Source organism: Psammomys obesus, unplaced genomic scaffold (genome assembly GCF_907164565.1).
Source record: "Psammomys obesus unplaced genomic scaffold, mPsaObe1.curated_primary_1811, whole genome shotgun sequence".
Lineage (NCBI taxonomy): Eukaryota > Metazoa > Chordata > Mammalia > Rodentia > Muridae > Psammomys > Psammomys obesus.
This window is the reverse complement of record NW_026596117.1, coordinates 26,625,128-26,639,550: the sequence shown is the minus strand read 5'-3', so window position 1 is coordinate 26,639,550 and position 14,423 is coordinate 26,625,128. Positions and strand designations below refer to the sequence as shown.

Genomic DNA, 14,423 nt, shown 5'->3' with positions numbered 1-14,423 from the left:
AGAAACATCTCACTCACCCCCACCCTTCCACTGTCCTGTTCTCTGCTACCCTCTTTCCCTAAAGCAGCCGTTCTCTCCTGACCTCCTCCTGAGAATCAAATGACACAATTTCTGCTTTCTGTGCTATAACAGAACACCAGATTGTGAAGCTTATGGCACACACCTTTAGTCCCAGCACTAGGGAAGCAGAGGCAGATAGATCTCTGTGAGTTCAAGGCCAGCCTGGTCTACAGAGTGAGTTCAAGGACTATATAGAGAAACCCTGTCTTAAAAAACAAGATAGACAGACAGACAGACAGATTTAAAAAAGGTTTATTTAAGTTGCCATTCTGAAGGTTGAAAATCTAGTCAGGCGATTATATTTGGTAAGAGTTACACATAAACCCATGCGTGACAGAGAAAAGGGCACATTCAAAATGAAAGGTAGGGGATGGCTAGAGAGATGGCTCAGTAATTTAAGAGCACCGACTCCTCTTCTGGAGGACCTGGGTTCAAATCCCAGCCCCCCCCCCCATGGCATCTCACAACTGTGTGTAACTCCTGTTCCAGGGGATTTGACACCCTCACATACACATATGCAGTCAAACACCAATGTATGTAAAAATAAAAAGAAATACATTTTTTAAAAAAAGAATTAAAAAAAAAAGAAGGGGGGGCACCAGGGAGCTGACAGTCTTTACAAATAATAGTTTCTCAAATTAGTCCATTCCGCAGACAACTAATGCAACATCCCGAGAGACACTTGTTGATTTTAAGGGCCTTGTCATCATTAATGACACCACCGGGAAGGCAAGCCCCAACACCAGTTTGTGGAGGACCAGCCATTTGTGCCTGATGGGCAGCTGAATGCTGGGGCTCCCTGTGCCCAGAAGAGCAGGGACAACCTTGTCCCTGAGCAGGGTGGTGGTGGCAGAATTTGAGGCAGATCACTGTTTAATTAGTGTCCACACCTCTGTCCATTGCAGCTACTTTGTTCCTACCTCTTCATGCCCTTTGCCTTCATGATGGGAGTCGACTGGCAAGACAGCTTTATGGTCGCCAAACTCATAGGTTACAAGACATTCTTCAATGAATTTGTGGCTTATGACCACCTCTCGAAACTGATCAACTTGCGGAAAGCGGCGGGACCCAGATTTGTAAATGGTGTGCAGCAGTATATGTCGGTATGTATAACTCCTATCACACAAACACGCTGTGGCTTGTTCCTCAGCCGGGAATGTGAGCAAAGGCAGAACAGAACAATCCCAAAGCTGGATCTTGTAGAGCTCACAATGAACACAGCTTAATTCTCAGTCACATTATCTCGACCATGTGATATTTGTGTGGAGAAAGAGTGGGGAGGGAGTGGGGGGAACTTGTAGACTATAAACACAGACCTAGAGTCACATGAGCTAGGACTGACATCAGGGTTCAAAGAGTATTGGATACCTTCTCTGGTAGGTCCTAAGACAACAGCCTGGGGGGCATGGCAGGCCCTCTGCTGATCATCAGCTTAAGATAAGGAAGGTTCTTCCTGGCAGAGGTTTCAGCTCATGAGCTACTGGCTTTATTGCTTTTCTTGGACAGTGCGGTTCATCAATGCAGAAACATAAACAGAGGAGGACTGCTCATCACAAAGTAGCTGAAGAGCAAAGACGGGAAGAGGAGAGGACAGGGACCCAAAATCCCCTCCAAGGTGTGGTCCTGTTCTAGTGTAAGAAGAGCCACACAAACCGCTGAGGTCTCTGTTAGATATGGGCAGTTTATTGGACCACCTTTTCCAAGCTGATCGATCAGGGCCACAGTAAGAACACGGGAGCCTAACTGTGAAGGGTACAAGTTCTCACAGCAGGGTTTTTATAGAAAGAACCAAATGCAAAAGACATGGGGAGGGCAGTAACACATTTTGGCTAACTAGACAAAGTGCTATCAGCTAACCTTTAAGCTGATTGGTCCAAAGTGAGGTAAGTGAGGTAGGGCTTAGGGGCTTCTAGAGAACATCCAAAGTGTAGCCAGCTGTAGATAAGAAGGGCGCAACCAGAGTGTAGCCAAGTGAACAGATAATGAAGCATGAGGTATAGCCTTATTGAATCATGTAAAATATAAGGTCAGCTTGACCCTCTGGCTGGGCTGCTAGTGCCAGCTATGAACAACCTCTTTCCAGGAAGCAGAGATGAAAAGTTTAAAGTTTTGAACCTAATTTCACCTTAGCAGCAAAATAGAAGCCCAATACAGAGAAGGCTGCAGCTTTGTCTCAAAAAAAGCAGCCTGCAGTACAGTCCAGTGACCTAACTTCCTTCACGTGGCCTGACTTCCTGTCCTAGTTTGCTTTCCCATTGCTGTGATAAAAACACCATGACCAAAAGCAGCCTGGGCAAGAAAAGGTTTATTTCACTTACGCTTGCAGGAGAGAAGCCAAGGGAAGGAACCCCAGGACTCAGCCCAAGGAGCAGTGTTCCTAGGCTCACACTCAACTACCTTTTTACACAGTCCAGACCCACCTGCCTAGGATGGGTGCCGCCCACAGTAGGCAGAGCCTTCCTACATCATTTAGGCTGTAGCCTACTGCTGTAAGCAGGTCTTCAGTTGAGGGTCCCTCTTCCCAGGTAAGGATGTCCAGCCATCACACCTCCTGAAGATTCTGTCACCTCCCACCGCCGGTACCAAGGTCTTTGGAGGATATTCAGAGACCAAATGCAGCAGGCCCTACCTTCTTGGAGCTGACAGCTGGTCGTAAGGGCCTGTTCTAGCCCCATGAGTCCTGAGAGAGTGACCACTGGTCGCTCTGGGCCTCATCATCCCCAAAGCCCCCAAACGTTGGGGCAGCCACCCTGTAAGCATGCAGAGAGGCACTCGTGTCTCCTTAGGCTCTGATGGAGAGAGGGACATAACAAGGGTGAAGACACACTTGCAGCTTAATCTCCAGTTCATTTCCTCCTCAAGACCAGGATTGTCTCATAAAGAAACTAAGAGAAACGAACATTTATAACCGCCCCTGTCCATCTCTGAAAGAGCCCCCTGGAGCTGACATCCTCGCCATTAAAGCAGATTGCCCAGTAATGAGATCCCGGCTACAGAGCTCACCACTTCCTTCCTGGACTCCCAAAGACCAAACATATGGATTCTATAAGTGAAGACCTCCCCAGGAGAGTCCTCACGTGAATGAGTCTGTGGTCTCGGGCCACAGCCTGATAGAAATGAGCTTCGTGGGTTTTCTATCCTCACTGCTTCTTTTTCAGGTGGCCTAACCGTGAGACTCAGCCAACTCTCTTCATTGTTTGGATGCCACCTAAACCAGTTTGTTTCCCTGCCCAAAGTAAACAATAGGCTAAATTAACCGACGTGTTTTCCACTTCCCCCGTTGCCAGGAGGAAATGCTTTTGTTAATGACGGAAGCAAGCTGCCCGTTCTGGCAGTACCAATTGGTTCTCTGGAAAGCTCGATGGGCAAGCGGAGCCCCCACTGTAGAGATGATTTCATTTGGGAGTGGGCCCAGCTGAAGGCAGGCACATGGTGGAAACAGCTCAGCAGCCCCCACTATTGCCGGATCAAAGTGGGAAAAGCAAGTGACTCAGAAATTTGGATTTCTGAGCATCTTGGCTCACGCGCAAGGAGGCCATTTATCTTCCTAAGTTCCGCTGCAGAATCATTTACATTTGGGGCCAGAGTAACTCAGAGCAGCCTTCAGCCTGACCTTTGCCGCAGTGGCTGAGTGAACCTGCAGGAGCTTCTGTACTTGAGCTGAACCCGAGGGACAGTTACCAGGCCATGGAACAGAGCCAGCTGGCCAAGCGCTCCTTTCACTGTCTGTCTTCCCTGTTTCCCCCCTAGAGGACGCTCCCTCTCACATTTCCAGCGCACCCTAAGTTCTCAAGAGTCGGAGCTAAAGAAGAAAGGCACACAGGGTGGCCAGAGTGTGTGACAGCCCAGAGCATTCTGTTTATTGACATAATTAATTAACTTCCCCCATGGCCCTTAAAAGACAACACACCCTGAAGACCTACGAGCAACTAATGAGCTTTTCTTGTTCTCGCTGTAGTTGTATTAATCAGCTTTCATTATTGTGGCAAAATACACGAGATAAACCAAAAGGTTTGCCCAGACCCGCTGAGGAGGTTTTGCCGTGGTTGTTTTTAGGCCAGTGGTCAGGCCGTGCAGTGTAGGAGGGGAGGAATGAAAAGTAAAAGCTCAGTGTTACCATACGCCCCTTCCTCTGAAACCCATCAAGCCATGAATGCGTAGAGGGACTGTCCACCAAGGTCGGAGCCCTTACAAGCCAAGAGGGCCAGGCCATGAACCTGAGGGGCATTCGAGATCCAAAGCACAATATCACTTCTGTGTGGTTGAATAAATAGGCTGCATTGGCCCCCATGTTCCACGTTATCATAAATGCTGCCCTTCCTTTATGGAAGAGCGATGTTCTGGTTCAAAGATACCCTCAATCTGTCTGTCAGTTCCTCGGCTGAGGATCCCTGAGTGTTCTGACATGAGGCTCCTGCGAGTGAACTGCACAAACACTGGTGAGCAGCCGGCCTGGGCCTGTGTTTGAATTCCTCCTGTGGGTGTGGAAGCAGGCAGTGACAGCTGAGTGACACAGCATCTCGCTGATGGGCCCTTCCTTGCTGCCAGTGCCCTGTGGGCTCTTTAGATACGTCACACGATCTGTTTCTTTTCAAGGGTCAGGCAGGCAGCTCGTGTTGCCCCAGTGACGTCTGCTTGTTTACCAGGAGCCTGTATGGTGAAACATTCGCCAGGGCCACACATAAGCCTCCCACATGCTCCACATCCCCAAAGTACTATAGTCAGGTTTTTTGTTGTTGTTGTTCTAGCTCTTTCGGTAACTGGCAAAAATGCCTAAAATGAATCAACCTAAAGAAAGATTTATGTTGGCTTTCTGTACAGTGGCTGGCGCTTCCCGTGTGTGACTAATGTTGAATATCTTTCCATATGCTTATTGCCCATTTGCATATCTTTTGTAGCAATGTATCTAAAACTAGGGCAGGAGTCTTATTGTTGAATTATAGCAGCTCTTTATATGTTCTGAGTAAACCCTTTGTCAGATAAACATAATGTAACTGATTAATGAGCAGGAAGTAGCATTTCTCTCAATGTCAAGGCCACTCATTCCTAGTCTGTTTTCAAGTGTTCTTTAAATCCACACCCCTCTTTTCACTCTCCCTCAAAAGTCAAGAGCACAAGATAAGCCATCAAAGGTTATCTGACGATCTACAGTGTGTTCTATAGTCACTAAAGCCTGGCTGGGATGTCAGGTTTATGGAGACCATCTACACATCACTGTTTTTGCTTGCTTGCAGATTCGTTCCGAGACCATTGCGACCTATGCCCTCTGTGGTTTTGCCAATTTTGGTTCCCTAGGAATAGTGATCGGCGGACTTAGTAAGTGGAAAAGAATGTTCTTCAATGACACATGTGACCTTTGCGAGCCCACCCTGCTTTGGAATATGTCAAAGAAAAATGGCTCTTCTAGGGTCTATGTTTTATCCCTGCTCTGGAGTACAGTTTTCCTTTGTACACTCAAGAATTCAAGACAAATATGTTCAAACATACAGACACTTCTCCCAAGCCAATGATAACATCAGTCATTTGTGTAGATTCACGGCAGTCATCTGAAGGGACTGCTGGGGCCCATGGAAGATCACTGTAGAAGATGCTGTCACCTGTTCCTGATGTCTGCCTTGGGCACAGACAGAGATGGTGACAGCCAGCTTAGCCATCATCTGATTGATGCTTCTCGCCAGTAGCCACAGGCTTTGCTGTGTTCTTTCCCAGTACTCCATGGGCCCTTTGGATAATCTTTTGACTTGTCTCTTTTCAATTGACCTGGTAGTCTGGTCACAAAAGAATTATCAGAAGCTGTAAATTTGGGTTTCTAACCAACCTACCCTCCAATGTGTCTTTCTCTTCCAGCATCCATTGCTCCGACAAGAAAGCGTGACATCGCCTCTGGAGCGCTGAGAGCCCTGATCGCTGGGACCATTGCCTGCTTCATGACGGCCTGCATCTCGGGTATGCCATCCGTCCTTCCTGTCCCGGGTGCCCACAGCATGGAAGCTCCCAGGGAGGCAGGCTTCCAGGCTGCATAGACGCGGCATATGCTGCAGCAGGAAGCTGCAAGGCAGAGCCGGGCGAGGCACCCTGGAAAGGGGAGTGTGTGGGATGGGGTGGGGAAGCTGAGAACAGAAGGGAAGTTCTGGGATTTGGTTAAATTATGACAATAAATGGCAGTCTGTTCCTTTCCAGGCATTCTCTCTAGCACCCCTGTGGATATCAACTGCCATCACATTCTAGAGAGCACCAGCAGACTCAGCAACACGACCCAAGTGGTGTCTTGCTGCCAAAATCTGTTGCAAAGGTACCTTTAGTTATCCCTCGGTGCCTCTCAGTCATGATTGCATCTGACTGCTGTGTTCTGGGGGGGACATGAGCAAATACCTGTTCACCCCAGACAAAGCGTCGACAGCTCCTCAAAGCCCTGCTTGGTGAGCCTGGGAGACTGATAGGCTTCCTTGTAGGGGTGTGGGTAGCCCCCAAATGGTTGCATCAGTGAAAAGCCTCATGCAGCACAGCTGATGACTTGCTGGGTCATGGAGTCCCGCCTCCAAATTAACCTTCCATCTAGTCCTTCCCTAGGTCACATGCGAGTGAAAGGTGTGAGCTCTTGCTATGGAGATATTACTTCACTTACTTGGTTGCCATGACTACTATGACTACTGGGTCAGGCCTCACTCCGTTCCATGATGGTGAGGCCGTAGGCAGATAGTGTGGTCATGTGACATTGAGAGCAAGCAGCCGTACTACAGTCCCAGCATAAAGATCACATCTATTTATTTTCATAACCTCCTTCACTGTTTAGTTGTCATGCGAGAAAACTCACGATGTTTCCAGCAACCTTGCATCTTATCTTCACAGATAAGACTAGAAAACTAGAAGCTGAAACACTTCCCTAGACTGCCCGAAAGTGCCTGGTATAACCCCTGTGCATTACACACTTGGTGTGAATGAGCTCACTTAAACCTTGCAATCACCATGTAAGCTGGGCACAATCCTAGTTTTCCTTCACATCAACATAATGAAGCCTTAAGGAGGCTGTGTCTATTCAAGCAATATTAGTCCCAGCATGATCAAGACAGAAACTCTAGCCTGTCCACAGAGCCAGTGCCCTTAATTACTGCTGCTAGAATGTCTCTCTGGCCTCGCCTCGGTCCCCAGGCCTAGTGACCTCACTTGAAAGGATTTAGATGAGATACACAGTGCAATATTTATCACATAAGAACGTTAGCTCCCTCGAGGGGTGAGGGTGGACAACGGCCAAACTTCATCTTTAGATGAGCTTTGTATTTGTGCTATTGTTTAAAGTCCTTTCCTGGGGAGCAGTTTCCTGTCCAGGTGATTGGCAAGCCTGTTTAGATTAGTTCTTTTTTTTGTTTTGTTTTTATACTTTTTTATTAATGTTTATTTTTTATATTAATCACAGGTTATTTACTTTGTATCCCAGCCATAGCCCCCTCCCTCATTCCCTCCTAATCCCACTCTTCCTTCCTAATTTCCTCCATGCTCCTTTCCAAGTCCACTGCTAGAGGAGGTTCTCCTCGCCTTCCATCTAACCCTAGCTTATCAGGTGTCTTCAGGACTGGCTGCCAAGTCCTTATCTGTGGTCTAGCAAGGCTGCTCCTCCCTCGGGGGTGGGGGGATGGGAAGGTAAAGGAGCCAGTCATTGAGTTCATGTCAGAAATAGTTCTTGTTCCCCTTACTAGGGAACCCACTTGGTTACTGAGCTACCATGGGCTATATCCGAGCAGGGGTTCTAGGTTATATCCTTATATGGTCCTTGGTTGGAGAAACAGTCTCATAGAGGGCCCCCATGCCCTGATGTATTTTGTCCTTGTTTAGCTCCTGTCCTCTCTAGGTCATACTAACTTCCCCTTCTTTTATATGATTCCCTACACTCTGCCTAAGGTTTGGTTATGAGTCTCCCCATCTGCTTTGATACACTGCTAGGCAGTCTTTCAGAGGCCCTCTGCAGTAGGCTTCTGTCCCGTTACTTGTTTTCTCCTATTTCCCCTGTCTATCACATTTGTCTTTCTAAGTGAGGATTGATCATCTTACTCTGGATCTTCTTTCTTGTTTATCTTATTTAAGGGTACATATTTTAGTATGTTTATCCTATTTTATAGGTCTATATAAGTGACATATCATGTGTGTCTTCTCCTGGAATACCTCACTCAGGATGATCTTTTCTAGATCCCACCATTTGCATGCAAATTTCATGATTTCCTTGTTTTTAATTGAGTAGTATTCCATTGTGTAAAAATACCACAATTTCTGTATCCATTCCTCCGTTGATGGACATCTGATTTGTTTCCAGATTCTGGCTTTTACGAAAAAGCTGCTACAAACATGGTTGAGCAAATGTCCTTGTTGTGTACTTGAGCTTCTTTAGATTAGTTCCTAAAGGGGAGAGCAACATTTGACTCTTTACAGAAAGCCTCTAGTAGATAGAGATGTCAAGATCTTCAGGGCAGTTTACAATGTCCAGTCTCTACCCAGGGGCAGAGAGGAGCCTCAGCTCTCAGCTAAGACCACAGAGAACTTGTAACAGAGCAGATGGAGAACTAAAGACCGGAGTTTAATCTGTAGACATAGCCATACTTCCCCAGGAATGGCCTTTCGCTGGAGGACAGCAGCAGAGCCCAGCTGCCCCAGCCTGTCAAATCTGCAGCTCGCCTTGCACACAACATTTTAAAGCTTAAGGCAGTGCAGTTGTGGCCTGTCACCCTTCCTTCACCCGTCACTTATCTTCCCTTGCAAAATTAGTGAGTCAACAGTGGCAAAGGAAGCAGGCGAAGACTGTCTGTGGGATGGGATCCAACCTTATGACTTCAAGATTGCTGTTTTCTAACTAGTTGCCTACTGTTTTTCCTCTTACTGCCTCATTTTCAAAAGAAGCAGGGTGGTCCTGACAGCATGGTGAAGGGTGATGGTGGCAGTGACCCAGGCCAGCCACCTCCACCCACTACAGCTTCTGTCCTCCCTCCACAAGCAGTTTGGAGTGCCCTCCCTCCACAAGCAGTTTACTGATCTCTTCGATATCTTGGTTCTGTTTGACATGTATGAGTGGCTGCCTGTATGTCTGTACCCCGAGTGCATGTACAGCCCATGGAGTCCAGAGGAGGGCACCAGGGTTGGCATTATAGGCAAGTGTGAGCTGCTGTGTGGGTCCTGGGAATTGAACTTGGGTTCTCCAGAAGAGCAGTCGGTGCTCTTAACTGCTTAGTCATCTCTTCAGCCCATGTACGAGTGGGTTCTGTCATTATTGTTTGGGGTTGTTTTGTTTTGTTTTGGTAAGAATTAGTTCTATCCTGTCAATTGCTATTCTGGAAAAAATAGGAGTCCTTGAGACCACCCGGAATTTGAGAACCAAAGCTAACCCTTAGGTGTCTCTGTCTTAAACCTACCCTGTGTATACTGGGAATAGGAAATCAGCTTTCTGCCTGGTATCATTTTCAATGTATGCTTAACTGTTCCCATCTCAGACCCAACTAATGATTTTATTGCACTTCCACCAGCACTGTTGCCAAGGGACCAAACGAGGTCATCCCAGGAGGAAACTTCAGCCTCTATGCTTTGAAGACATGCTGCAACCTGCTGAAACCATCAACACTGAACTGTGATTGGATCCCTAATATGCCATGATCTAATCCACGTATCCAGTGGTATTCTATGCACAGATGCTGCGTTTTCTGCTCTGGAGGGGATAGAAGGCTATTGCCATAGATTGATAACTCTGTCATAGACTAAGATTTAATGACAAAGGAGGAAGAAAGTCTGGAGTAAATCCTTCTGAGCTAGTGTCGCCTTCTTCTCTTCTCTTCTTAGCTCACTTTCTCTCGGTGGAGAACTCCTACAACCACCTCCCAAACTTCAGTCCCAGCAATGGCTTTCTGTTTTCAAGGCATTTCATGAGAAAAAAATGTTTTTGCATGTATATCATATACCGTGTGTGTGTGTGTGTGTGTGTGTGTGTGTGTGTGTGTGTGTGTATGTGTGTGTGTGTGTGTGTGTGTGTGTGTGTGTGTGTGTGTTAGCTCCCAACAATTGGGGTCTGACTCAGCTGTACCCCTTTTGGTGCTCTAAGTATGTCAGATCAATGCGGTGTCAACACAGTTCAGGTAAGGCCATTCTGCCTTCAGTCCAGGTTATCCGAAAGGCCTTCAGCTTGAATCTCATGTGAAGAAGAGCTAACGTGCAATGACCCACTCGTTGACTGCCCTGCAGAAGCTCTGCACAAACCGAGAGTCCTTCATAAAGGCACACAGGCCACATGAAAACCAGTATTTACATCCACAGATTGTAAAGGCATGTAAGCAGTCAGCTTGTGTAAACCTGTGTTGCAGGAACTCCCCCAAACTTCCAGATCTTATAAATCTTTTTCTAATATGTTTGAAATGCTTAATTTCAAGACTTTAAGTCTCATAACTTCAGAGGCATATAAGCAGTCATCCCACATCTTTTTAAAGCTAATATTGTATTTTTAAAGGAATATCTTTTATATGTTCTTTGGCAATTTTACACATACAACTAATGTATCTTGATCATACATACCCCCAGCTCCTCCTGACATCCCTCAGCTCGTCCCCATTCATATCTCATGTCCGCTCCGCTCTGTGTTTTGTAACTCTGAATCTAGTGCTGCCTGCTGGAACATTGACTGGTGTTGGCTTGGTTTCTGTGCAAATAACCATATCTGCAGTGAGTTCATGAGTGCAGCGTCCACGTCCTGTCCGGAGACAGCATTTCACAGCCCTCTTCTTCAGCTCCTGCTCTCACACTCTTTCCTCCTCTCTTGGATGATATTCCTTGTGCCTCGAGGACATTGATAAAAATGTCTGGTTTGGGACTGAGCACTCAACATTCACATATCCTCAGAACATTTATTAGTTGAGTCTCCGCATTGCTGTATTTGGGCTTAATCTATGCTGTGTCCATCTCCAGTACTCAGGCTAAAGAACAGCCCCTGTGTGGGGCTCACTGGCCTTAGGGAGCCATTTAGAAACATGTCAGCCCTCATAAGTCCCGCTAGGAGCCAGATGGAGGTGCATCTTCCTGTAATCTCTTGGGAGCTGAGACAGGAAGAATATGAACTCAAAACCAGAACAGACATAAAAAGACTGTGTCTCCAAGCAACAACAACAAAACTTGTACAAGATAGTAACACTCTTCATTTCTACTCTATGCCATGAGGCAGAGTAAGTCCTGTGACCGGCCCGGTTCTGTGTCCAGGAGTGAACTGTCTTGTCACAGCAGGAGAAATAATACAACACCAAGGTGCCTGACATCCATGGGACTGTGGCAGTGACAGCTCTGTCACTGAGTAGACTGTATTTGTAGGCCCGTTGATGCGCCACGTTGCTGCTGTATTCCCGATGATAAGATTGTAAAACATTAGTCAAAAAGCCATGTGAGCGCCAGCCATGAAGAGAAATCAATGCTGCCTGAGATGGGACTGCCTTTCATCGGCTCTCCCATCAATCAAGACACCAGCACCACACGGGCTCACTAGGCATCTGTGTTCTGGAGATGCCAGCAAAACACGCTTTGATGAAGTCAGTGAGGAAAACCTCATGGCCCCTGAGCCAAACCACGGCTCTGAGGGAAGGATGATGCAATAGCCTATGCGCAAGACCAATTAAAAAATAATCTGTATAAACTGGGATTATTTGTTGTTTGGCTTTATGTTTAGTATGGAAGTTGGGAAGGGGGTGTTACATGTCTGAAGAACTTTTTATCACTGTAAATAGATCAAGGTATTTCTAAGTTTTGTCTTTACACTTTAGGAATTTCCATTTGCATGCCCTTGTGAACCTTAAAGTTTCATCGCGGCCTATGACCTGACCCAGCATCAGGAGTATCAATTATTCATATTTTGGTTCTTTTTTATCTTCTCTCTGGTGCTTTTTAACTAACCTATTTTTTTTTTCTAGTATATTTTCTTCCTGAGAGTCACTGAGAAAGCCCCTTTGCTGCTTGGAGCATGCCTGTCTGGCAAGCTATGTTTTTAAGTTTGTCGTGGGGCATTCTGGTCCTTTGAGTGTTTACCTCTTCTCTGAGCCTGTCAGATTGCTTCAAGGAAATCAAGAAAGTTTCTACTGTGTTTGACGACAGGTTTTCCTCTTTAGTTTGTAACAACAGACATTTCTTTTTTAAAAAATTTATTTATATAGTGTTCTGCCTGCATGTGTGCCTGCAGACCAGAAGAGGGCACCAGATCTCATTATAGATGGCTGTGAGCCACCAAGTGGTTGCTGGGAATTGAACTCAAGACCTTTGAAAGAACAGCCAGTGCTCTTAAGCTCTGAGCCATCTCTCCAACCTAATGAAAACAATGACTGTTAAAAACTGGAATTAAAAAAACCTAACATATATAATAATTTTATACAAACGTTCTCCCGCCAATGGAGAAGAGTTCACTGGTAATTGACTAGTCCACAAGGCGTTCTTCTTGTATAACACACAGAACCATGTAAGGGATTGGTGATTACAAAAAGAGTAAGCATTTTCGTGCTACCTTCCACAAACAAGCACACTCTTTACAGCTGGTGAGATACTCTGGAAATTCCTACACCTTTTTGTTTATAGTTCTAGCTTTAGCTTTTCCTCTTTTTTTTTTTTTTTTTAAATGTCTGGATGCACATACATGTGTTTGGCACTGTACAAATGATGTGACCTCATGCCGAGGGGGGGAAGACACCAGACAGTCCCCACGGTTTGGATCGTGAATATTTCCCACAGCTCTGCGTGTTGGAGGCTTGGCCTGCAGCCTTGGAAGGTCACAGATCTTTTAGGAGGTGGAGCCCACTGGAAATAAGTGAGGTCACTGGTAGCGTGCGTTTGAGGGGGACACTGGGCCCCCAATCTCCCCTCTTCCTCCTTCTATACTTCCCAAGCCACCAGGAAGTAGGACAGGCCACTTGCACTACCCACTCCTGCCATAAACAACACACGGCATATGACATTGTACAGGACCTGGTCCTATAAGCCCAGGCTGCCGTGGGCACAAACCTCTGAAACTGATCCAAGATAAACCTTTCTTCCTTAAAGGTTGACTGTATTAGGCAGTTTTCCACAGATATTTTGTTTTCTCTCTGCTTGCCTCCTTTCCACTGTCCCCAGGCCACGGGGATGTAACCACTGTGGTTATAAAGTGGCCCCTGTGTCACTCTGCAGCCCTACCTGCCCTGGAACTCACTACATAGCCCAGGCTAGCCTCAGATTCAGAGCTCTGCCAGCCTCTTCCCCCTGAGTGCTAGGACTAACAGTGTGGCCACCATGCCTGGCTCTCAAGACACATTTTTTAAAAAATACATACATACATGTATACATAATGCATACACATGTATATTGCTTGAGAATTTTAACATTTTGATTATATCCACCTCCCTTTCCCCAACTCTTCCCACATCCACTTCCCATCCTTCCCTCCCAACCTTGCGGTTATTTGTTAAACCCACCACAATCAATTTGTACCGCCTGATGTTCCTAAATGTAGTTTTCCACTGGGGCATGGCCATCTTAGCAGGGGCTGTACTTACTAAAACTGAGCCTTCCTCTCCCAGCAGCTAACAACCATGGCTGGCTGGGAAGGGGTGGGGGCTGGGGTGGAGAGTTCACACTTGCCTCAGCTGAAGGTGAGAGCTGATACCTGCCTTCCTCCTCCGTACCGGAATTGGTTATGACCACGCCATGTTCTAAGAAGTCGAATTTGTTCTTTGGAGAAGTTACACGTGTGAGTATTTGCCCTCTGTTTCTGACCTCAGTGCATTTTCTTTATTAAAACATGTATGGCGCCTTCTGGCAAATGTGTTTATCCCCAGGCTGGTCATTCCCAACACCACAATTCAGTGTTGCTACTTTGAATGGCCTGTGTACGCTTTCTTCACAAGCCACTGCTTTTTCTGTTCCCATAACAATGCTGACTCACAGAAATACCATCCAGCTGTGGTGGTTCACGATTTTCTTCCCAGCATTCAGGGCACTGAGGCAGGAGGATTGCCCCAAGTTCAAGACCAGCCAGAACTATACAGTTCCAGACCAATCTAAACTACAGTGAGAGAATCTCTATAAGAAAGAGGGGAAACAGTCCAAGTCATGTATAATTTAAGATTCCCCCAGTAGTTTCAAGGAGATACCGTATATTTCCTGAGCAAACAAAGTCTTTAAGAGCCCGTGTGATCTCCAGCAAGTAAGATCTAATGTTTTACCATAATGCTTAATCAGTACCTTAAAATTTAAAGCTAAAACATAAATAGGCACATCCAGGTTCTCCTAAACATGTTTGGTTTCCAGGTAACAGAACTTAATAGTTTTCAGATTTAGGTTAGAGTGTAGTTGGTCCCTGCATTAGTGGCTGCCCCTGTGGGCAAAGC

General features: G+C 46.3%; 1 protein-coding gene across 1 annotated transcript in view; it reads left to right on the top strand.

Annotated features, from left to right (window-relative positions):
• Positions 1-9,693, top strand: part of Slc28a3 (solute carrier family 28 member 3) — a 50,178-nt gene extending 40,485 nt beyond the window's left edge. The window contains exons 14-18 of the mRNA XM_055629406.1: positions 966-1,163; positions 5,295-5,376; positions 5,908-6,006; positions 6,241-6,352; positions 9,567-9,693. Coding sequence (XP_055485381.1) covers positions 966-1,163; positions 5,295-5,376; positions 5,908-6,006; positions 6,241-6,352; positions 9,567-9,693 — 618 coding nt within the window. The remainder of the gene's footprint in view (positions 1-965; positions 1,164-5,294; positions 5,377-5,907; positions 6,007-6,240; positions 6,353-9,566) is intronic.
• Positions 9,694-14,423: the final 4,730 nt, after the last annotated feature.